Source organism: Clarias gariepinus, chromosome 1 (assembly GCF_024256425.1).
Source record: "Clarias gariepinus isolate MV-2021 ecotype Netherlands chromosome 1, CGAR_prim_01v2, whole genome shotgun sequence".
Lineage (NCBI taxonomy): Eukaryota > Metazoa > Chordata > Actinopteri > Siluriformes > Clariidae > Clarias > Clarias gariepinus.
The window spans coordinates 50289795-50314920 of record NC_071100.1 but is presented as its reverse complement, the minus strand read 5'-3'; the positions used below and the strand labels follow the sequence as shown (position 1 = coordinate 50314920).

At 44.0% G+C, this 25126-nt stretch overlaps 1 protein-coding gene across 3 annotated transcripts in view; it reads left to right on the top strand.

Annotated features, from left to right (window-relative positions):
- The window catches only part of arhgap21b (Rho GTPase activating protein 21b), a 37051-nt gene extending 12195 nt beyond the window's left edge, over positions 1 to 24856 (top strand). The window contains exons 3-25 of one of the 3 annotated variants that reach the window (XM_053492688.1): positions 702 to 878; positions 1489 to 1510; positions 2614 to 2706; positions 2817 to 2895; positions 2973 to 3027; positions 6587 to 8030; positions 12158 to 12295; positions 12406 to 12505; positions 12599 to 12635; positions 12943 to 13068; positions 13169 to 13462; positions 13543 to 13604; positions 13949 to 14088; positions 14191 to 14336; positions 14526 to 14684; positions 14784 to 14862; positions 15336 to 15409; positions 15527 to 15616; positions 16719 to 16844; positions 17030 to 17071; positions 17164 to 17269; positions 21752 to 21783; positions 21896 to 24856. In XM_053492688.1, coding sequence (XP_053348663.1) covers positions 702 to 878; positions 1489 to 1510; positions 2614 to 2706; positions 2817 to 2895; positions 2973 to 3027; positions 6587 to 8030; positions 12158 to 12295; positions 12406 to 12505; positions 12599 to 12635; positions 12943 to 13068; positions 13169 to 13462; positions 13543 to 13604; positions 13949 to 14088; positions 14191 to 14336; positions 14526 to 14684; positions 14784 to 14862; positions 15336 to 15409; positions 15527 to 15616; positions 16719 to 16844; positions 17030 to 17071; positions 17164 to 17269; positions 21752 to 21783; positions 21896 to 23314 — 5040 coding nt within the window. In that variant the 3' untranslated portion in view covers positions 23315 to 24856. Of the gene's footprint in view, positions 1 to 701; positions 879 to 1488; positions 1511 to 2613; positions 2707 to 2816; positions 2896 to 2972; positions 3028 to 5930; positions 6173 to 6586; positions 8031 to 12157; positions 12296 to 12405; positions 12506 to 12598; positions 12636 to 12942; positions 13069 to 13168; positions 13463 to 13542; positions 13605 to 13948; positions 14089 to 14190; positions 14337 to 14525; positions 14685 to 14783; positions 14863 to 15335; positions 15410 to 15526; positions 15617 to 16718; positions 16845 to 17029; positions 17072 to 17163; positions 17270 to 21751; positions 21784 to 21892 lie in introns of those variants that run through there. The other 2 variants (XM_053492680.1, XM_053492697.1) reach the window with 2 other exon arrangements.
- Positions 24857 to 25126: the final 270 nt, after the last annotated feature.

The following is a 25126-nucleotide window of genomic DNA, read 5'->3' as shown; positions in this document are numbered from 1 at the left end:
ATCGTTTGGATGAATCTTTTTAATGAGTCAGTCGAGTAGTTAGCAGAAATGCTTTGATTGACTCTAAGCAATTAATCTTTTAGAGAGTTTAAAAGTGTTTAAAAATCAATCTGTTAAGAGGAATCATTTGTGATTGATTGAATCAGTGAATCTGTCAAATAAAAAACCAGATGAATCTTTTTTTTATTTTTTTTTTTTTATTAATCATGTCTGAGTAAATTAATCAAACGAATACTCGCTGCATGTTTGTCTTCAGTTCAGGTGATGTTTTAGGACCACTTGTCTCTTTAAATACGTTTATAAACTTATTTAAACTTGATACGCTGTGTCGGACATCTCAAAAAATAAACAGATTAATTTGCTTTATGCTAAATTGCTTTATTAATTGTTCTTGTTATGGTTTAGAATGATAATTTACTTCAAATAATCGATTTTACATAAAATATTTTTCAAAAATCTTTTTTTTGTTGCAGTTTCTATAAAATGTTGTACTAGTTAATAAGATTAAAGAGATTTATGTTCATTAAATTAAAGCAGCGTAGATTGTTTACAATTAAAAACGATGTAAACTTTTAGGAAATGTAGCAGTGACGTTAGGAAATATAACCAGCTGTGCAATAAATATAAAAACGTATAATAATAGTAGAAGAGGTATTTAAATAGTTTTCTGATTTTGTTTGTTTTTGTGTTCACGGACGCAGGACGTGTGTGAGCAGGCGGATCCTCTGGCGTCCATGTTGCAGGGGGAAGACGAGGCGTTCTCGTGGCCCGGCCCGAAGACGGTGCGGTTACGGCGGACGAACCAGGGCTTCGGCTTCACGCTGCGTCACTTCATCGTCTACCCGCCAGAATCCGCCGTACATTCCACTTACAATAAGGTATGCTTAATATTCTGCTTCTCTCTTTCTCTCTCTCTCTCTCTTTTTAAACATCCTTCCCTCCGGCGGATTTACCCAGAAGGCAATGCGGCCCAATGTCCCATGTGATTTCATTTACAGTTAAAGATAAACTTTCACATTTCTGTATAAAACACCCTTCTTGATCAATGAGCTCGTACCTGTTCCCGGTAGCTCCGCCCCTCACCTTTTTTTTTTTTTTTTTTCTTTTTGTGTCCGCAACGTGATCGCGCTCATACACACTTATCATGAGAGGAGTGTGTCCTAATCTCCTTCATGAGTTTTCTCTCTCTGTACTTTCCACCGTGTGTATTTCCCGTGTGTGTGTATGTGTGCTATTTGTAGCATGACTAACTCTGCGCTGAGTTTAATCAGAGTTTATAAAGTCATTGTTTGTGAGCTAATCTTCATCGCCTCCCCCTCACTCCCCCTCCTCCTTCCAGTTTATCTCTGTTTATTAAAGTGGGTCTGAGTGATGTTAACAATGACGAGAATAATAACGTGTGTGTGTGTGTGTGTGTGTGTGTGAGAGAGAAAGTGGTGTGTCAGTCAGACGGACACCGTGTCTTTAACCTGTTCCTTTTGTTTATAGGACGAGGACGCGGATCACAGAGGTAAGAGCTGAAATCTTTTACACTGACCTCACACACACATAGTTTAGTATTTTATAACATTAAAAAATTTGTTTAATATTTTATAACATTATATATTATATAATAATTATTTTATTTTATATATAATTATTTATTTTAATAATTTCTTTTGCGCATGTCTGCTTTAAATTTTTTTAAATAAATTTTCGTAACAATTTTTTTTTTTTTTTTTTTTTTTTTATAAATTTAACTAGTTGCAAGCTATTTATAAAGCTTTATTTAAAAAAAATAATATTTTTTTCCCTATGAAGTGGTTACATGTAAAGTGGTCAATTAGTTTTATTTATTTTTATTTTTTATAAATTCAGAATGAGCCAAAGTTTTATAGAAAGCCATTTTATAATTAAAAGGAAATTAATATTTTTTTATAAATTAATTTTAATTATAGTTTTTATTTTACCTTTTAATAAAATTATTCGTAAAATTAATTTAATATTTTAGTTCAGCTTATTGTAGTGTTGCAGTTGTATGTGTGTGTGAATTATTTATTTATATATATATATATATATATATATATATAAATAGAGTTTTGAGTGGAAGTTTTTGTTTTTTACGTTATTGGAAAAAAATTGTAAGTATTCGCACCTCAAGCACTTGCGTACTGACTTCCTGTCGACTCTTGTGTGCTGTGCCGGCGCTTTTCCCCAGGTTCAGATCAGGATCATGCTTGTGAACGTATTTATGATAAACCATCCAGTATCCTGCTCTCTCTCTCTCTCTCTCTCTCTCTCTCTCTCTCTCTTTCTCTTTTTCCAACCCCCCCCCGCGTGTGCACGGGTTGTGCAACGGGTTTTTGCACAACCCGTGCACACGCGTGTATAAGTGATTGAGACGGAGAGATGTTACGGTGGTCACTGGGGTTGAGGGTTTTGTTTTTATTTTAATTTAAAGACACTGGATTTATAACTGACACAGCAGCGCCCCCTGCTGGACCTGACTCACACTGACATTATGTGGTGTACAGTACTATAACTGGACTATGTGCAGGTCAGGATGTTGAGGTGTGTGTATATATGTGTGTGTGTGTGTGTGTTAACAGTTGTATTCTGTGTGTGTGTGATCAGGACGAGCGAGGAACAGACTGGAGCCCATGGACACCATCTTTGTGAAGCAGGTTAAGGAGGGGGGGCCTGCACACGGAGCCGGGCTCTGCACAGGTGCCTATACTTTTGTTTTCCAGTAGAAGAGTTGACGTTTGTTAACCGAGCTGATGATGATTATGATAATGATGTGTTGACCGTGTCCTCCTCGTCCTGTCTGTCTCCAGGAGACCGCATCGTGAAGGTGAACGGAGAGAGCATCATCGGGAAAACCTACTCGCAGGTCATCGCTGTCATCCAGAACAGGTACGGGGGGTGGGGCCTGTCTGTCTGTTTACTATGTTTGTTTGTTTGTTTACTTATTTAATTTTGTTTGTTTCTAGTGACACTTATCTGGAGCTGAGCGTGATGCCTAAGGATGAGGACATACTACAGCTGGTAAAGTTCCTCTCACAGTGTGCACACAGGCCACGCCCCTCTCACTCATACTGCCACACTGAGGCCACGCCTCCTTCACTCATACTGCCACACTGAGGCCACGCCTCCTTCACTCATACTGCCACACGGGCCACGCCTCCTTCACTCATACTGACATACTGAGGCCACGCCTCCTTCACTCATCCTGACACAAAGGGGCCACGTCTCCCTTTACACTGAGGCCACGCCCCTTCACTCATATGGACACAAAGGGGCCATGCCCCCTTCACACTGAGACCACGCCCCTTCACTCATATGGACACAAAGGGGCCACGCCCCCTTCACACTGAGGCCACGCCTCCTTCACTCATGCTGACACACTGAGGCCACGCCTCCCTCTCTGACATGCACACAGAGGCCACACCTTCTTCACTCAGACTAAAATAAAAAATCCCTCCTCTTTTGCTTAGACTAACGTGTATGCCACGCCTCCTTCTCTCAGACTGAGTCTGCTGTTGTTAATAATAAGACGTTGTCATGGTGATAAACAGTCTGTCGTCATGTTTTTTCGGCGCTCGTGTCCACGCTTGTTTTATGTGTTCTCATTTTCTGTGTCTTTTTTTCGTTTATTTATTTAGTTGCCCTCTTTCAGGTTCTCATCTGCTCCTCTTCATCCCTCTCTCTCGTCTCTTGTTGTTTCTGGGCCTCCTAACCAGGGCACTGCTGCTCCTCAGCACCCCCCCCCCCCACACACACACACACACGTCCCCCCCCTGCTGTCCCGAATACAGCACAGACGCAGCATGAACCGTTACGAGTCAGAAACCGGAAGAAGTGATAGTGAACAGGAAGTAGCAGTACCTTTAAGTTTGGCTTGTACGGCTTTGGATTGACCAAAGTAGAAAATTATTTCTTATATGAATTTAGATTGATGCTTGTGCTAGCCCAGCGTGCTAATCAGCTAGTGCTAGTTGGAAATTCATCAAGATATTTGCTAGGTTTTTGTCATGAGAGAGAGAGAAAGATCTAGAACGAGCGTGAGTTGGGTTGGTTTTGTGGCAGGTTCGTCTCTGCGCAGTATCTCTCTCTCTCTTTTCCTCTCTCTCTCTCTCTCTCTCCCTCCCTCTGCTTTGCTCTGATTAATCTCTCCGGTTGCCAGATCTTACCTTCGTTTTCTGAGAAGTGCGAGTGTGTGAAACGCTGATTCATGGTTCTTGTTCTAAAAAGTACTGACCCGGTTCTGACTCGGGCCACGTTGTCTCTCACACCAGTAGCTCTCTTTAGAACTTTAATCCAGGACGCTGTAGTCAGACTTCGCTGCTCTAAGTAATCGGCTGTGTGAGAGTCTCCCACACCCTAATCTAAACGTAGCATGTGACCTAGCTATCTAGCGATAAAAGACTTAGAAGGCTGCGTGTGGAAGCAGGATCGCGACCACCTTTTAGCTGAAACCCCATACGAATTTGCTCTAAACAAATCCAAACCGATGCGATTGTTAACGTTAGCGTCGCTAGTCTGTGCACCGCTAGCCAGTTTGGATGATCGCTTTCGCGTAGCCTGAGATAATAAATTAAACATTGGATTTGATGTACGTTTTAACGACAGGTCATACACTGCAAGATACGCCCCTTTTGGGCGGGGCCTGCAGGTTACTACAGAGCGTTTATTTGATGATGAAATGAATAATAAATAAATTAAGAGGTAAAAAGAAAAAAAAAAACCTGCGATTTTGATTTTTGTCGAGATTTGCGCTTTGTTGCGATCTGTTACTATGGAAACCATAACGAGCTCATTAGTATATACATTCCAGAATAATTGAACTCATTCTGACCTTACGCAAGACGAGCACCGTGAATCGCTTAGAAGAAACCCGTGCTGTAAACAGTCCCTCCTCCTCCCTTTTTATTTGTCTCACTCTCTCTCTCTCTCCATCTTTCTGTTGCACATCTGTTTGCTCTGCATGTGTGTGTGTGTGTGTGTGTGTGAGATGGAGGGAAGCATTTAACTGTGTAGTAAGGCAGCGATGTGGCTTGTCCAGACGGGGCGGGAGGATTAAAACTATTCTCTCTCCTGAGGGTGATGGAGAGAATGGCGCTGGAGACACCCTTTTACACACACACGCGCGCGCGCACACACACACACACACAGATTTAAATGCACAAATAAATAAACGAACAGTAAAATATTATATAACGACATTGTAGAACACGCTGTATCTGGACAGCTGATTTGTGTGTGTGTGAGTGAGAGATTGAGGTGTGTGTGGGAGAGAACGAGAGTGAGAGAGAGAGAGAGGGAGGAAAGCAGAGGAGGAGGGGGAGAGCACTGCCATCTGAACAGAATGTATAATCAAGCCTCTGTCATGTGAACGGTCGCAGAGAAGAGACAGAGCTGAGGGTGTGTGTGAGAGAGAGGGAGAGAACGTGTGTGTGTGTGAGAGAGAGTGTGTTGGCGGCTGAAAAATGGAGCGAGTGGAAGGAGAAGCGTTTGGCGCTCGGAGGACGAAACGGCGAGCGCGAGCAGGTGGCGTCGCTTTATTTTTAGCGTCTCGTACGCTGTTACGTAATGACTACAATACACCACTTTAATATTTTTCCTCTCTCTCTTTTTTCTTCTCCTTTTCTCACCACCTGCTCGTGACTCCCGATGCGATCAAATGGCTGCAGCTTTCACAGGAGATCGCTCGTGCGGTAAGCTTGCGAACGTCGCGGTAGCGCGATCCGTTTCCCCAGACGTCGTGGGTATGTGTGTATGTGTGTAACAGCCGAGCGTCTGATTAGTGTGCATGCACCTGTTTGATTTCCAGCCAGCCGACGTGTTTGCGAAAGCCTCGCCCTTTTTAATTCATCATCGGCTCGCTCTCGATGAAGAACTTTGACCTCTGGAACTTGACGAGGGAGGGGCGGCGAAGCTCTCGGCCGGCGTGGCTCTGCGTACCGCGGCTCCACGGGTATGTCAGGTGAAAGTCCGCTGCTCTAGTCTGGTCTGGTCTCGTAATCGGCGCTAACCGGGGGAGGGTTTGAGGAGTCATCGGATGTGTCCCCTGTAGCGCTTTACAGTCTGGGAGATTATGATTACGGAGGTGAGGTTTAGCGCGGTGGCGAGCGGGGGAAACCGTTCACCCCTGGCCTCTGTTTCGCTCCGGACGCGTTTGGTGACCCAACAGGTGGGTTTGGAATTTTTTTTACTCAGCACTGAAGAGATATTGAATCTGGCTAATGTTTAGCTCTGGCATGCTGGTGTGGTTGTGTTTTTCTCGTAGAGCTTTTAGCGTGTGGAATTGCGATGGCCGTTAAAGGGAAGTGGCCACCTGTTTGTACACCGAGATGAGATTAGATAACACGCGAGCCGAAGCCCGACTGCTTTTGCTTTATTTATTTTTGTTTCTTTAACTGTTTCTAAATCGCTTCACGTCCATGTTCTTATTATTAATTATTACAGATTGAGAATCCTGAGCTGTCAGACTTTCTCACACACACACACACACACACACACACACACACACAGTTACAGCACCCACACATCCTCGTTAAAGGGTTTGTTCACATCGTTATCTGACACAAGTCTGTCTCTCCCGCAGGCGTACTCGCAGGATGCCTACCTTAAAGGTCATGACGCCTACAGTGGAAACGCTCGCCACATCCCTGAGCCTCCTCCCGTATGTTACCCCCGAGTAGACTGTAAACCCCTCGGGATGGCCGAGGCCACGGAATCCACCGCCTCAGGGGCGTCAGATTTGGGATATCGCGTGGAAATTCCCGTACCCCCTTCGCCTCCGCCGAGGATCCCGAAGACTCAGACGGCGGTGTGCGTGTGCAACGAGAGTGTCCGGACGGTCGTGGTGCCGGCGGACGTCCACGTGGGTCACGTGGTTCCAGGGGAATACGCTCACGTGGGTCCGGATCCTATGCTGATGCGAACGAGATCGTACCTTCATCCGCGCAAGCCCGACCTTTATTCGCAAGGTTACCATGGAGATTCGTATGCCGTCCCACCGCCTCGTTTTCTTCCGTCTTCTTCCAGCGTCTCTCCGGCTTCCCATCAAAATATCGACTGGCGGACTTATCAGACCTACAGGGAGTACATCGACCACAAAGGCCTCCACGCGTACAGCCGGACCATCCAGGAGCGCCTGGACAGCTTGCGTGCCGCCGCTGCCGCTTCTCAGACCTCTTCGAACTTTACGCAGAGTAAAGCCGCCTGGGGCAACAATAAAATTCGGCGCAGGAGTACGTCGCACGAACGGTCCTATCAAGGACCCCCTATGCTTCCTCCTCGCAGTGCCTCCCAGGATCGGATGACCGGGTTGGAAAGAGCGTCCCGAGCTCAAGACTGGCCTCCTCGGAGCGCCTCCTCAGACGGGATCCTCCGGAACACCCGGTTTCATTCCGTGGACTACCTCGAGCACGGTGACGTTCCTCTTTGGCCCGTCGATCGGAGAGGTTACGTCAGGGCGGAGCAAGGACCCCGCCCCAATCGGCAGCCCGTTCCCCAGAGACCCGTCGTGTATCCGCGTTCCTACGGAAACGGCGTCCGAGAGAGAGCCAGTCCGCATCAGCTGAGCTGTAGAACGGACATCCCGCCCCCTGCGGTCACTTCAGACAGAATTACGCGTGGCGCCAAAAATCAGCCAAAGGATTCGCAGGCGGGTAAAGACCAAAGACTTTTGAGTAATTACGTTCCTGTTTCGGCGGCCGGGCAGCAAGCCAGGACTCGCGCCGAGACCCTGCAGAGTCCGGAGACGGTCAAAGAGGTGTCGGTGGGACAGAGGTCCACCTCCTGCTCTGTGCCCACGCCCCAGAGGCAGGCGCAACCTGGAGCGCAGAGGGCGCACCTGTGGGATCTCAAGGGATTACCGGTGAACGGGTGCAGCCCGGTGGAGGGCGTGGTGATGCGAGAGAAACCCTCGGGGGGGAAGGGCACGCCGCTACGCCACCCGTCCTACATCCAGGCGCAGGAGCATCAAGACTCCCTGTTCGGCTCTTCTGACCTGAACGAATCGCTCGACTCCATCCCCTTCATCGGTAAGTGCCGCCGACTCCGTCGCCATAGCAACAGGCTCAGGGAGCATGTGTGTGATATTTGTGGAGGAATATTCGCCAGGATTGAGTCAGTGATTGGAAAAGGCAGGACTGGAGAGAGGTTCATCTCACACGATAGTGTCGGGGGCGGACGACTGGAATGATTCTAATTGTGTTTATAATAACGTTTGATTTAAGTTTAAACTTGGTTACAGATATTTTAAAATGTTGCCTAGACGTATCGTCAGGGACATGTAGACCTGTAACGTATAAAAAAAATAAATAAACAAAAAGACCTGTAAAATGTATTTATCCATTTTCGATTTTAATCAGTTAATTTGTTTGAGTGTTAAATAGTTTTCAAAGCTAGCCGTCGTTATTGTGTGTGTGTGTGTGTGTGTGGTGATTTTTCTAATGAGTGAGAACAAAACGGAAATGACAATTCCTTTTTTATGCAACAACTCAGAAGAAATTATTTAGATCTATACTGTTTAATATCAAATAATATACAATCAAATAAGATTAAATAGTAGTTAAGACAAAACTGGATACATTTCTTTGTTGCAATGTTATTCCCATTGAAAATTCTATTATGTAAGAAATACATACAAGAGCTTAAAAAAAATTGTCAGCAGACCAGCGTCTCACACTGGAGACTAGGTTAATTAAATCTCAGAAAAGTGTCACATGGTCTGTGAACAAGCGTCCTAAGACAAGCCCTTTATTCCGAAAAGTCCTGCGACGCTCAGGTGTGTCGAGGGAAACACTTTCAGTCATTGTGTTAAAACCGAGTGTAATTGATCGGCTGTATTTATTAATACGTGTTAATGTTGTGTAACTGGAGCTCAGAGGACTTCATTACGTTCTGCTGTTCTTAAATCAATAAGCACTCGGCTGCCTGATGGCTCTCGCTGGGGTTCTCTTCATGCGCGGCTTTTACTCTCTCGGCCCAGTCCGGAGAACGAGCTCGCAGACGCTGGCCGGCGATTAAACCGCGCAGAGACCCGTGGAACCCGGGTTCAAATCGATTCACGCTTTTTAAACAAAAAAATATATAAGAAATTCCTTAAAAGTATTCCAGTCTCTGCAGAGAAGGCACAACCCGTGTCTCATGTTTTACAACACGCCATAAATAATCTTTCCCTTTTCTTCTTGATGAATCCATGTGCGGTTGGTGCGGTACCGCAACCTAAAGGACTGGAGTGGTGTTGCGCCGAAGATTGTTAGGAATAAATAAAAAAAAAGATCTCTTTGTATAAGACGTGACGGATAAACAATTAACACCACACAATACACAGTGTTTCAGTGTTTATTAGACAGTTTATTACAGTAGTAGTATTGCGTTTCGTATTTAAAGAGTTAAAGCAGGCAAGCGCTTGAATTGTTGAATTGATCGTTGTTTTTTCCCGTGTTTTAAATATTGTACAGGGGTTTGTCCTAGTGAGCAAGTAATACTACTACTATTAATAATAACAGTAAAACAGCTTATCACCTTTAAGTGATTTTTTATTTTAGAGGTGTTTAATGTCGTGATTTCAAACAAAACTGAGTGTATTGAGCGACATTCTCCATCTATATGTAGGATTTTAAAAATAAACAATATATTATAAATATTCCATAGTGTCAGCCTGAGCGAGACGGTAGCCGCACGATTCCCCACCTGGTGAAGCCATGATGTCGCAATACAGAGAAATCTTACAATCATTACAGTCACGCTGGAGCCAACAGGAGGATAAAATTAGTAATCATGTGTATGTCTGGTTTCTCAGCAGGCCGCTAGTTTATTTTCTGTTTGTAAAAACGTTAGAGAATATCGAATAGAGTCAGGCGGGGGGAAACAATCAATGATGTTTCAGTGATGTAATGTTGGAGTTAGTCTATAATCCTACAAATGGCGCTCTCAAAAAAAAAAAAAACTGTTCACACATTGTCAGACAAGCAATAACGTATACAGATCACATCGGCGCCGAGGTATTGTGATGATATCGTATCAGATCGTGCCTGGTTAATATCTTACGGACTGTGGTGCATTAGAAGCCGCATGCTCAGTCGCTTGTCCCGTCCGCTCATTCTTGAGTTTTGGAGGCGTTTGAGACGGTAAAACGTTACCGTCTCTTCATAATCCTACAGAAAAACTTCTGTATTTACACATTTCTATCCCGTGTGGTTAGGAGTGAATTATCCACCAAGTTTGTTTGGAAAATAATAACGATGGCGGATGACAGAGACGCGCGCGGCTCAGTAACAACGTAGCTTTGAGTTGAATCTGAAGTTAAATGTTAAAACCCAAGTGCAGCGTTTCAACACTACAAACTAACTTTAAATAAAAGAGTTTAAGTGAGAAAACTTATGATGTAGGACCGAGCTGCATTTAATTAAGTTTTTTTTAAAGGTTTATAATTGTAACAAAATCAGGTGATGAGAATCGCAGTTGTAGCCGAATCGGCACAGATGCATCGTGTACTGATCTGGTTTATTTAAAATGGCAAAAAAAATCATTAACAAAATTATTTTAAAGAGATTTTTACAGCTTCCAGGATTGTTTAAATTGATTTATATTTATCTTGATTCGTAGCTTTCCAAACAATTATTATTATTTTTAAAGAAATTAAGAAATAAAAGTAATTCATTATAATGTTTATCTTAATAATACAATTATTTAAGTAGTTTTGGCAAAAAGTAATTTCCTGGCAAAAAGCTGAATAGAAAGATGAACATCGACTCGGCTTCCTTCACTCAGTTTATTATTTTTTCAGGCTGTTAACTGGTTCCTTTATAACGCTCAGGGCTCAGTGCGGTGATCTTGGTGTTACGACGCCATGATGATAGCGTGCTGAGTTTGCGGCCGATTCTAGACGTTTCTCGGCAGCACCGTGATCCCTGGCCAGCAGGTGGCGTCGCAGAGCACTGCACTAGTTTATTTCGTCTTTTTTCTACGTCTCGCTCCTCTCCGGCCGCGACTAGAACTGGGGCACACGGTTTAATTTTAGCCGCCGAAGCCCCACGGCGCAGAGCAGCTCTGTACTCTGGGCTTTTTTAGACTTAGAAAGTTTTTCAGATCTCCGGAAAAACAGGACACGGAAAAAGACGTGGCAGAGAAAAAAAAGCCTGTCCTCATTTTAAGAAAAGTTTCAATTGTGAAAGCATGCAGAACAGGCGTTTAAACAAATAAAAGTCGTGTTTGTAACACGCACACACACACACACACACACACAGAGAAAGAGGAGAGAGAGAGAGAGAGCAGAAGAAAACTAACGCCCTGAGACACAGTCGCTCTCGGAGGTGAGATCGGATTACTGAGTACGGAGTCGAAGCTTTCTGGAAGTTTCTCTCTCTCTCCCGTTTATGACGTTCATGAATCCAACTTTCTCACAAAACTAGATTCTGAGAATTTAAAGGAAGAAAAGTAACAAGATGAGTGTAAAAAAAAAAAAAAAAAGGGATAAATAAATAAACTGAACAAACACGCCGTGTGTGTGTGTAAGAGACGTCCGATGTAAACCTTTTAAAGGAAGATTCGAGTCTGTTATAACGGACAGTGGGACATGTGCGAGTGTGGGTGAGAGAGACGTCCAGACTGACTGAAATCCATGTCCAGGTCTTCTGCAGGACGCTTCAGACCTGGAGCTGAGGAACACAGACAGATCATTAGATCGTTTGTTTGTTTATTTATTTATTTATTTATTGTTCTGGCTGGTTTCACATCTTCTGATCCAAAGTGACTAATCCTGAGAGGTGTGGAGGCGTCTCGACGAAGCTCTAGCCGTCTGTCCACTCGGACTCGCTCAGCACCGAGCACCGCTTCTCTAGTGACCATCAGAATAATAATAACAATAATAATAATAATAATAACGTATATTTATATGTCCCAATATCTTTGTTTATTTTTCTCATTATTTGTCAAAGTCTCTCTTTCTATCCATATTTCTTTCTGTTCCTTTCTCTTGGTCTCTCTAGCTTTCTTTCCATATATTTATTTGTGAATCTGTGCGCCTGTTTTCTCTTCCTGTCTGTTTTTTTACGCATCTGTCTCTTATATCTTTGTTTCTCTCTCTCTCTCTCACTGTTTTAATATCTGTAAAAAAAAATTATCATAATTTATTTATTCATTTGTTTGCTCCTTCCTCCAGACGAGCCGGCGAGTCCGAGCGTGGATCGGGACGCCGGTCACATCCCTGCGTCGGCGGTGATCTCCTCGGCTCAGAGTGTGACGGCCGACTCAGACACGCCCAGCCCTCATCTGCGCAGACAGCTGTCTCACGACCAGGGTGAGTGACGGACACGCCCACCTCTCATCTCCTCTCCTGCTGTGGAAACCTGTCTCTCTTATCACTCTCTCAACCTCTGTGTGTGTGTGTGTGTGTGTGTGTGTGTACAGAATCTCTCAGAAGTGCTATTCTGGAGCAAAGTGGGAGCAAAACGGAGCGCTCCAAATCGTATGATGAGGGTTTGGACACATACAGGGAGGACGGCCGACGGTAAGCTCTCACGTGTCTCTCTATGTACTTGCACGTTTATGTTTCTGTACTTAAAGACTTGACACACCGCTCTTTCTGCTCTCGTCTCTCCAGGCGTTCCAGTAAGCCCAGTCTGAAGGTCTTCAGGAGGGTGAGGCCGTCGTTACACATCGTTATTCTGACACGTCGTTAACTTGTATCAAAGCTTCTTATTCCATTGTTTCCATGGTGATGTCCAGCTTAGTGGATTCTGATTATTTTTTTAAATTTTCTATAAATAAAATAAAAATCTTTAGTTAGGTTTAGTAATATTTAAACTGCATGAGGGAGGAGCTGCGATGGGATTGGTTACTGAGTCATTTAGGGGAGGAGCTGCGATGGGATTGGTTACTGAGTCATTCATGGTTGGTGGTGATGATGCGCGACAGGTGTTGAGACTGTTCTCTTCCCTGCCGCAGGCTCTCGATGGTCACAAGTCGTCAGATGACTCGAGCTCCAGGAGAGACTCCAGCTCCGACATCTTCACGGACTTCCGTAAGGAGGGCTGGCTGCACTTCCGTCAGCTCAACACCGACAAGAACAAAGTACGCCTGATCCTCCGCGTCGAGCCGCGGGTGCTTTTATTTATAGCCTAAATGATGATGACGCTACGCTAACGGTGCGCTAACGTTCCTCTTTGTGCAGCGTGTGGGTGGAGGCATGCGAACATGGAAGCAGATGTACGCGGTGTTGCGGGGGAACTCGGTCTTCCTTTACAAGGACAGGAAGGAGGCTCACGTGCACTCGCAGCTGGACGACGAGCCGCAGCAGATGAGCATCAAGGCGTGTCTGATCGACATCGCGTACAGCGACACCAAGCGCAAGAACGCCTTCCGCCTCACCACGTCCGACTACAAGTACCTGTTCCAGGCCGAGAGCCGCGACGACATGCTGTCCTGGATACACGCCATTCAGGAGAACAGCAACCTGGACGACCAGGTGTGTGTGCGCGCGCGCTTACGTCTTAAACGACTCCGATAAAAAAATCTAACTCATCCTCACATCTGTTTCTCGTGCAGAACACCGGCGTAACGAGCACCGACCTGATCAACAGGAAGATCAAAGAGTACATCTCTATGAGGTGAGGTGTCTCACGTTATTCTCGGTCAAGGTGACAAAAAACTGTGCATAAGTATTCATCCTATGTTCCTCACCCTGAAACTTAACAAATATATCAGCAGTCTGCACTATATACATGTAGTCCCCAACTTAGGAAGCAGTTCTGTTCTGGGAGCACGTCCATAAGTTGCATTTGTTCTTAAGTCCGAGTGAGTCTTGTACTGCGGAAATTCTAAACTCGAATGTTTGTAAAACGGGGACTGCCTGTACTTACTAATACAGACATGGAGGTACAAGTTTGCTAAGATGGTGCATATTTCAAAATAAATAAACTATTTCATGTGTTTTTTATTTTTTTCCTTGCAGCGCCCCTACGAGTAAGACGGAACCTTCACCGAAAGTTTTGCGACAGTCTCTGAGCATCAAACACACACTGCTGGGGGTGGCGGGGGGCAGGAGTCAGAGCACACCCTCTCCCCGGAGCGAGCAGGACAGGAGCAGCAGAGGTGATGGGTTTAGTGACAGGATCCTGAAATTTAACACACACACACACACACACAAGGTGTTTTTTTTTATTTAATTAACGTTATGTTTGCTTTGTGTCTCAGACGACTCGAGTCCGCCGCGGGACAGAGCCACCTGGAAGAGAGGGATCCCGGGGCTGAAGAAGAAGACGGCGCAGGAGAAGAAACCCGTGGCGGGCGTGACGTTCGGAGTGCGACTGGACAACTGTCCTCCTGCGCACAACAACCGGGTGAGCGTCTCTCACACAACACACACATGCACACACTCCTGGATTTATTCTTCAGTTTAGGAGCTCAGTGGGCGGAGCTTAATACATACTGATTTATTTTTCTTTTCCTCTCCATGCTTTAGATGAATTTTTTTTTATTTATTTAGCTATTTTAGCACTCCGTCATATGTTGTTTGTGTGTGTGTACAGTTTGTGCCCCTAATAGTGGACGTGTGCTGTAAGCTGGTGGAGGAGCGCGGGTTAGAGTACACCGGGATCTACAGGGTCCCAGGAAATAACGCCGCCATCTCCAGCATGCAGGAGGAGCTAGACACCAGGGGCGTGGCCGACCTCGACCTGGATGACGACGTGAGTGACACCGGTGCCACAGCTGACGTCACAGCGGCTCTCAGTCATGTGACTTTGTAGTGGAGCTTTAATGTCTGTGTCTCTGTCTCTCTCCTACAGAAATGGCGGGATCTAAACGTGATCTCCAGTTTACTTAAATCGTTCTTCAGGAAGCTCCCAGACCCTCTGTTTACTAACGGTACACACTTTCTCATGTTTACTCTCTGTTATGAACGAGATTATCATTGTTGTTTATCATATTGAGTGTTCTTTGATTTAAAGCTTTATAGAATAAAGCTTCATAGAATGCAATTTAAATGGAGCATCAGGAGATAAAAATGAATAAATAAATAAATAAATAAATAAAATAAAGTGTCTCTTGATAATCCTGAGCTGATAATCAGGATAGAATTATATTGTTTCTATTGTTTTGTTTACCTCTAGGTGGCACTGAGCTAGCACAAAAAGACGTGTTTATTAAAAGAAAACAATTACATAGTCATCTTGGGGGGAAAATAAAAATCAGGCACACAGAGTTGAGACTGTAGGTTAACTAACTAATTAATTAATTAAATCAGCTGGCTGTAGCAGTACAGAGCAGCAGCTCCCCCTAGTGGCCCGTGCAGTTCATTGTGCTCTGAGTTTAATGCTGCCGTTTCTGTTGCGTTACAGAGAAGTACTCGGATTTTATAGACGCTAATCGGACGGAGGACGGCGTGGAGCGACTAAAAGTGCTGAAGAGACTGGTGAGCTCATGAGTTACTGTAACTATCGCACAGGACGCGGTACAAGAGGACATAACCGCTCATCCCCCTCGTCTCTGTCTCTCTCTCTCTCTCTCTCTCTCTCTCTCTCTCTCTCAGATCCACGAGCTTCCTGAACATCATTATGAAACCCTGAAGTTCCTCTCTGCACACCTGAAGACCGTCTCTGAGAACTGTGAGAAGAACAAGGTACTGCTGCGTCACCGCTCAGGGACAGACAGACATATAGCTACGGACCGAGTCCTCTTGTTTTTTTTTATTTTATTTTATTTGTATGTTTAGATGTAGAATAATAATAATTCTTAGAATGTTGGGAAAACAAGGTTAAGATCTTTTTTGTTTCCGTTTCTTGCTCTTTCTTCCTCCTTGAATTTTGGATGATTATTTTTTTCCCGTTCCTTAATTAAATTTGGATTGTTTCTCTTTTTCCTTTTTGTTGTTTATTTTTTATTTTCTTTCTTTCTTTCAAAAATTAAAAAAGTATAATTAAAATTTCCCCCTTCTTACAGGATTCATACACTCCCTCTCTCTTCCTCCTTAAAACTTGGTCTTTTTTTATTTTTATTTTTTTGTTTCTTTTCTTTCTCTCTCCTTAACTCTGTTTTTTTCCCCAAAAAACCCTGCTAAGTTCTATCTATCTATCTATCTATCTATCTATCTATCTATCTATCTTTTCCTTCTATTCTTCTTCTTTCACGAATAAAAAAAAATACTAAGTTGTGAAAATAATGGACATCTCCCTGAAACTTCAATTTCCTTCCTTTCTTTTAGTCCTTACCTCTCCTTTCTTCCCTTAAAAATAATTTAAAATATTTTTTATTTTCATTTATTTATTTTTGGGATTACAAAAAGAAAAAACATTTTTTTAGTATTTCTTTTTGCCTTTTTCATGTTTTCTAGTTAATGTTTTTTTTTTTTTTTATCTTATTTATTTTTTAACATTATTTTCTTTCTTTTTTCGTGTGATTTCTTCTTTTTGTCTTCTTATTTCTTTCATCTCTCTCTCTCTTCCTACCTGAAACTTGGACTTTTCTTTCGTTCTTCCTCTTTCTTTTGGTTGTGAACTTTTTTTTTTCTCTCCTTAACGTTGATTCTTTTATCCTTCCACAAATCCATACTTGACTCTTTCTTTCCCTCTCTCTCATCATCTCTTCCTCCCTTTATAAAATAAAGTTGTGAAAATAGTCTACATTTTAATCAGACTGATAAATCTTTTTTTTTTTTACATAAATATATATATCTATGGGTTACTCAGTTGTGTGTGTGTGTGTGTGTGTGTGTGTGTGTGTAGATGGAGCCGCGTAACCTGGCGATCGTGTTTGGCCCGACGCTGGTCAGAACCTCTGAGGACAACATGACTCACATGGTCACCCACATGCCGGATCAGTACAAGATCGTCGAGACACTCATTCAGCAGGTGTGTGTGTGTGTGTGTTCCGTCCCTCACTTCCTTCATTTTTTTTTTCTTTCTCTTTGTGTTTTCTCTTCACCTTCAGTCCCTCAGTTCTCGTCCCTCTGTTTCAGTTCTTCGACTCTTTTTACACTTTGTGTTGTCAGTAGTGGGTCATGTGACCTCGGGTTCTCTCTTTCTGTCTCTCGCAGTACGACTGGTTCTTCTCAGAGGACGGAGAGGAGGAGCCTGTAGTAAGTATCGCCGTGAAGACCACACACACACACACACACACATTGTGGGGAAATTGAGAGAAGAATAAAGACCGTGTGTGTGTGTGTGTCAGGTGTCTGCGGAGCAGGAGAGCACGGTCCAGTCTCAGCCCGTCCCCAACATCGATCACCTGCTGAGCAACATCGGGCGCACGGCGGCCTCTCCTGGTGACGGCTCAGGTACGCCCGCGCCTCCTCCTCCCCCCACGCCTTAGATAGACAGGAAGTCAGCTCGAGCTTAGAGCTACAATAGGCAGATACACACACACACACACACACACACACACACACACAATGTTTGCTTGTCATGTTTCAGAGCTTGAAAATAAGACCGTCCAGATTAATATGTTTAATAAAACTTAAAAACTTTCTGTAAAAGTAAACACCAGAATGTACGTCCAACACGTGTGTGTAACGTTGTCAACGTGTATGAGGCGTGTGTGTGAGATTACCTCAGACAAGGAACTGACGTTAAACCAGAGTTTCACGCATGTAAAAAAAATAATAAAGATAAAATATTTAATTACATATTATTTATTTAATGAAATATATATATAAAATTAATTTCATTTTAAAATTCCAATTCTAAATGAATGAATGAGAATAAAATGATGGAAAAATGTTTTCTACTAAGCATTTCACTGCATATCGTACTGTATATGTGACAAATAAAATTTTTAATTTGAAATAAGAAAGACATAAAAAAAAAAAAAGAAATGAAAAAGAAAGTAAGTCCAAGTTTCAGGGGGACGAGAGAGAGAGTTTTAGGAAATATTAACAGAAGGGAAAAATAAACGTTATTTGTAAATTTTTGAAAGTAGGAAAGAATTGAAATCGGGTTGTCGGGTGTTGATTAATTCATTAATTAATTCCCCTTCGACAGCACTTGCGCTGACAACCTTAGAGTTTCCATAGCAACAGCGCTTCCCCCGGCCCTTTCTCTTTTTCTCATTCACTTATTTTTGGAGTTTCTTTTTCATCTGAATATTTAATTTTATTTATTTTGTACTTTTTTTTATTTCTTTTTTTTTTGTCTTTTCTTTTCCACTTTTGCTTTCTCACATTTGTGTTCCTGTTTTTCCTTCTCCCTCTGTGTTTCTTTACTTAATTTTTTCTTTGCACCCCCTTCTCTTTTTTCTCCATAAGTTTTTCTTGCTAACACTTTGGTTATCTTTTGTGTTTTTCCCCCTTTATTTTTTTGGTTCTAACCTGTTTGTTTTCTCTCTTAAAAAAAAAAAATTATCCTTTTCTTTTCATTTATTTTTGGGATGAAAAAAATATATTTTATAGTTTTTGTTTTTGCCCTTATTTTCTTTTTTTGTTCTTTTTCTTTTGCTCTGTTTTTCTTCTTTTTTTGTTACATTTTTCTTCATTTCTCTTTACACCCTTTTTCTTGCTTGATACTTGTCGTTTTTCCCCCATAAATTTTTTTAATGATCATTTGCTTTTATTTATTTTTTTAACTCTTTCATGCATAGCTCATCTTTTTTCTCCATGGTTTTAGCATAAGACTTTTCTTTCCTCCCTTCTCTTGTCCTTGTTCTCTGCATTGAGATCTCAGTGTGAATGAAGAGAGAGCAGAGTCACCTGACACAAGTGTGGGAGGAGTCTCCAGTGTCGGTGCTCGTTGTTGTTTATTACACACAGAAAACATAAGTTTGTAATTCAGTGCAGTGTTGGAGTTCTTGTCTGTTGTAATCACACACACACACACACACACACACTTGTACCCGGGTGGAGTTTCCAGCTCTGATGTTTTCCCTTTTTTTTCCTCTGAGTCAAAGCTTAGACCTGAAACTTTAAACCTGAACTATTTTAACAATTTTACCCTGAATTTTTAAAAATGTATTTTAAAAAGAAAAAAATTGGATAAAATAGTTCCTGTAGCAGTATGTTAAGCTTTTGTTAATATTTTTATTTATTTATTCATTTTTTGTAACGTCACCATTTTATTTAAACCTCTTTTAAGCTTTTTATTTTTTGATAAAAAATAATAAAAATAAATGTTTGCATTTATTTTATTTATTTTATTATTATTATAATCCCCCCCTTACGCATCATTTCCCTCTTTGTTCAGCCTGCGTTACGACTCCACTCCTCCTTTGTCGTTCGGTTCTGTTTCTCCCTCTTTCTCGCACTAACCCGGCAGCATTTTCTTTCACCAAAAAAAAAAAAAAAAGAAAGAAAAACTAAAAGTAAGAAAGAGATCAAAATGAAATGCAAATTCATGTGACGTTATGGCTCACCCGTCTTGTCTCCAGTGTTTTCTCCCTTCCACCCCCACCTCTACACCCCCCCTCCCCCTCCACCCCTTCTGTCCCCCTCCCCCCCACCCCTCTTTTTGTCCAGCCCTGCTCACACATTCCCCAATCTTGACACAGGCCAAGTGGGCGGCGTCTATCACTCGGTGATGTCACTGATGGACTCTGTAATGTCTGTGATGGACAGCTGGGACTGTAGGAAGAAGGAGGAGTGTTGTCCCCAGTGTAGCTGCCTAGTCTGCAGAAACCCACGGTTCTTGTAAACGTTCTCGTTTGGAAAGAAAGAAAGAAAGAAAAAAAAGAACCAATCTGAGAAAGAAAGAGAGAAAGAAAGGAGAAAAAAGAAAGAGAGGGAGAGAGAAAGTGTATAGAGAGAAAGAAACGAGCCACACCCTGCTCCTTGTGAGTGAGTGAATGTGAGAGAAGTCTGGGTTTCTATCTTTTTTGTCATCGTGGTGTTTCTTTGCACGTTTCATATCTTATAAGATGATGATGATGATGATGATGAGAGGATACAGAGCAGTGCTGCTGTCATGTGTCTCAAAAGCCTCTCTGCTGTCTCTCGTTGTCTCCGAAGCTGACCGCAAGGATTTCTAGCATGGTACGGTCTCTCCGCGTTTCTCCTGTGGCGTCTCTGTTCATCCTGTGTGGGGGGGAGGGAGGGAGGTGGAGGGGGCGGGGCTAAACCCCACACAGCTACACCACACACTCATCATCATTGTGATGTTTAATGTTTATTTAAAAAAAAAAGTGTGAGCGTTAATTTTTACACGTGGTCTTCGTTTCCCCCTGCTGGCGATCAGCTGAATCGCGTCTGAAGCGATGTGAAGTGTGGAACACGACGTTAATGTTAACAGAGCTTTCGCTCGTCGTACACGACACAACTTATAACTTCTAATCATACAACAAGCGACTGCTTGATAAACCAGCGCGTTCCCACGGCAACCGCCTCCACAGTGTGTGTGTGTCATGATGCCAACGCGGTATTCACGCACAGCAGATCCCTGAATCCGCTTCATCAGCTGTTAGTGCAGGAGTGCCAGGACAGCGCGCACACACACACACACACACACACACACACTCCTGAAAAAAACAAACTCTCTCGTTTCTTCTCTTCCTTTTCTTTTTCTTCTCTTATTTCTTTCTTTCTTTCTGAGCTTGTTTATTCCTCTCTTTTTGCTTTTTAACTTTTTTCCTTCTGGTATAACTCAGTTTTCACTTTTTTCTCTCTTTTTTTATTTGTTTGCTTTCCCAGTTCTGCCCTTTTTTCCTTATTTTTCCCTCTTTTTTGTTCTTTCTGGATTTTTGTTCTCCTTTATTTTACCTTATGCTCTTTCTTTTAATAACTAACATTTTAACTTTTTTCTTTTACCCGTTCTTACATTGTGTGTTCTTTCTTGGCTTATATTTTGTTTTTTCTTTCTTTCTTCCTCTGTCCCTACTCTTGTCTTTCTCTTACTTGAGTCTTAGCACTTGAGTAACTGGACGACATTCCCGTCGTCTTTTCTTGATGGACAGAATAGTGAGATTTACAAGACAGCCTTTTTTTTTTCACTTCAGATGTGTGGATAAGACGCACACTTTAACATTTCTGCGTAAAAGCTAGAGTTCGAACCTCTGAAGAACCTCATTTTAGGCCACGCCCCCTGGCTCAGTCTGCCGGCGGTATAGAGCGCGTTTAGGAGGGAAGACGGAGATGCGACGATGACATTTTTATGTATTTTTATGTGGATTAAATCCATGAGCTTGTGGATTAAATCCATGAGCTTCTGTTACCCATCGCTTGTGTGAAGCTCGAGAACCGAACGTTAGACGCTGGACGTGTTTAAGCTGATCTGAGTCCACATGGGGTAACGACGTGCGCGGAGACAGAGCTGAGTTAGGGACATAAAACTGAAATAAATAAAACGTCAGGCATAAAGTCGGACACACACACACACGGTTCCTGTATAACAGATCTGTTTACATGTTTATATTTTAATTCATGAATAAACATGAAGAGGGGAAACACTAACCTAGTCAGGGGAAACGGAAATAAAAACACGCTGTGTCTGTTATCCGTGTGTATCGTTGCCGTGTTGTGTTGTGATGTCACTCAGCTGGGGAAGACTGGCTTCAGACGTGTGTGCGCAAGTGTGAGTGTGTGGTGTGAGTGTGTGCATGAGCTGCTTCCTGTGTCAACGCAGCGCTCTTCTCTTCTCATTTTTGCTCATCCCTCTCTCTCTCTCTTTTTCTCTCTTTCTCTGGCTCTAACCGCACTGCCTCCATCACTCTGATCTCATGAGTCTGTGTCGCTCGTGTGTTTAAAAACGTCGCAGCTTCTCACATCGCCCCATCACACACTTTCCCTCTAACACACACAGATTCTGATTTCTTTTCTCTCCTGTCATTCCTTCCCCAGATTCAGCCACCAGTGACTCTGCCAGATCAAAGGTGAGTGATGAGTGAACCACCAGATTGGGTTTGATCTCTTCCCTTGTGTCTTGTTTTTCTTGTTTGTTTGTTCACTCTGATCCTGACGTCTATGTGCTTGGTCCCCCAGCAGGGCTCCTGGGGCTCGGGTAAAGACCAGTACAGCAGAGAGCTCCTGCGCTCGTCCATCTTCGCCAGTCGCAAGCGCAAAAAACCCAAAGACAAACCTCAGATGAGCAGCTCGGAGGAAGACCTGGACGCCAGCTTCTCCAGGGCGGAGCTTCGGGACGTGATCGCGCCGAGCGACAGGCGCAACGAGGAGGTCGAGAACGAGGCGCGAGTGCGTGAGCTTCTGGAGAAGTCCGACGACGTGGATCAGAGATCTGAAAAGAGCGTTGACGTCCGGACCGAGTTCAAATCCGACATTCTGCCCCTGAAACCGCCGCAGTTTGACGAGTCGACCGGCGATTCCCAGAAAAAACACCGCACGCAGAGAGAGAGGGAAATGCAGCGGCAGAATTCGTTCTCGGATCCGCCGTCGATGTCGTACGACGAGGGCTGCGTCTCGGACCTGGGAACGCTGAACAGCACGAGCTCGCAGGCGTCCGGCCCCAGAGTCAGGAAGGGCAGGATTCCGGCCCCCTGGATGGAGAACGTCGGAGCGGAGGTGTGCTCCATCACGTCGGACTACTCCACCACGTCCTCCATGACCTTCCTGACGGGGATCGAGTCCACCGCGCTGAGTCCGGCCCACGACGCCGACGACGAGCGGAGCGAGCTCATCAGCGAGGGCAGAAACATCGACTCGGACAGCGAGAGCAACTTGTCCGTGTTTGTACTCGCCAGAGACGACGGCGCGTCCGATGACGTTTTATCCGTGCGAGAAGGTGGCGGGGTCACACCCTTCCCGAGCTCCCCCGGCCTCCTGGTTTCGCAGCGTATCGTCGCCGGCGACACACTAGCGCGAAAGAGAGGGAGTCGGCAAAAAACAGACAGCGAGTCGTCGACGGACGGTGACAAGGAGTCGAGGATCTCCAAAATGCTGGACGTAGTCAAGGCGAAAAACGGCGGCAGCGAGAACGAACCCATGTGGCGGATCAAAATCACCGATCGCCTCAAGTGTCGACTCCGAGCCTCCGCAGACGACATGTTCGGCGTCGGGTCACAGCGCACGAGGTCCCCAGAGACGCGCAGCAAGCGTAAGACCAACATACGGCGCCGGCACACCATGGGCGGCCAGAGAGACTTCGCGGAACTCTCGGTCATCACCGGGGCAGAGCTCTCCGCCATGGACCGCCTGAAACCCAAGTGCAGCTCGCAGGACTTCTCCATCACGGACTGGATTGTCAGAGAGCGGCATCGCACGAGCAACCCGGAGGTCAGCCTGGAGAATTCGGACCTGTTCTCCTCCCGGGCCTCAGGGTCCAGTCTGGGGGTGTTAAACGGAGAGGCGGCGGCTCAGCTCAAGGGTTTCAGTCTGGCCTCCGACGCTCATCCACACAAACTGTCCGGGGTGCAGGTGGTGCGATCGCGCTTCTATCAATACCTGTGAACGGATGGATGGATGGATGGATGGAATTCTCATATGGACTTGTGTGTGTGTGTGTGTGTGTGTAAGGTACTTCATACAGCGAGTTATTTTTTTATACGTCATGATGAAAAGTGAAGAATGACGGTACTGACGCGGCTTCCTGTCAGTCAGGAGGAGGAGTGACATGCCGTTTGTTCTTCTCCCTCTGACTCACAGTAGCGGCTTTTTAAATATTTCTGTCTCCGTCTAAAAAAAAAAAAAAAACTAAATACGATGAATTCTGATCCGACTCGAGGTCTCGGGTGAAGAGGAGTGTCTCTCACCGTTAGACCTGACGAAGCCCTGGTGTCGCTGGACGGGATGACGATCTCATGATTCCACTGGAGTAAAGCTGGGAGAGAGGGGGGCAGGGGGGGGGGGACGTCCTGATGATGATGATGGAGGGAGGGGGATGGGGTGGTGAGAATAATGATGGGGGATGAAAGTGATTTCTGCAAAGCTTTTCAAGACGACTTGTTCTCGCAAGTGTAAGAAGGTCTCAACCAAAATGAAGAATGTATCTAATCTCTAATTTGTGCTGTTCCTCTTTTTATTATTTGTACATAGCCTTTGTTTTAACTTACTTGAAATTTCTGTAGTGTTTTTTTTTTTCTTTCTTTTTTTTAAAGTATGTAATTAAGACGCCTCTGATTTTCTCTGTCAAGCGACCATCATCGAAAAAGGTAAAAAAAAATCAAAGGAAAATAAATTCGGAATGACAATAAATTCCCGGTGCTAATTCCCACCTCTGTTTCCTGGTGGCGCTGGTAACTCATTTCCATTCAGCTCCAACAGAGGGCGCTGTTTTGCCTTTTAAAGCGATATTGTTACTTTTAGTTTTTTAGCGTAATCTCCGTCTCCGCTGCACGGTTCAGACTAAATCAGAAACGTTTCCCTGCGTCGAGAAACAGATCGATGTGCTGGATGTACACCACTACAGCCTCACACAGCGTGAAAGCTGATTGTTCTCCGTCTGCACCCGACGCAGAGCCCCGATTTTACCCACTTTTTAATTTAGATTTTTCACAATTCTGTGCAAATACGTATGTTTGCACACAAAGCTACACAATCTCAGATTCAGTTTCACATAAAAATGGAAAACAACTTAACAGTATAAACATTTACAACCTGCTGTTAAATGTGTAGAGGACGTAGCGGAGCACGCTGGTGCCCCTAGTGGGTGGACGGAGCAAGTACAGTTAGCACAATTTCCTAATCTTAGGAGTGTGCACCTTAAAATCAGCTGATAAAAAAAAAAACAGGTAACGCCCACAAGTGATCAACTGTAAGTGACATAAAAAAAAAAACAGCTGGCGTTTTAACAAAAGTTTACCAAAACACATTTGTGTTAAAGTTTATTCTATAACAATATTATTGAAACTGAAACTCCGGTTTGTTTCTCATCGTGAGGAAATGTGACGCATTCCTCGATCACTCGGAGATCGTTTCCCTCCGCGCAGCAGCGAGGCTTTAGTTCTCTTAGAACCTCAAAACCTCAGCGCCTCGGCGTCTCTTAAAGTCTGGAATTGTCGGGCGTCTGTAAGGATCGTACGCTCTCCTGAAACAATATGACACGGAACACATACACACCTTGTTTCTCTTCCTGCATTCCACTTTGGTCTTAACACTTTATTTAAAAATAAAAAATAAGAAAAGAAAATGCAAGAAAGAAAAAAAATTAATTTTTTTGCATTTCACTGTTGGAGGTTTGTGTGGAGTAACTGCAGCGTCCGTCTCCCGTCTGCTCTGTGCTGTGTGTAAAGGACCAGACCATGTGCATCATCTCAAGGGGGG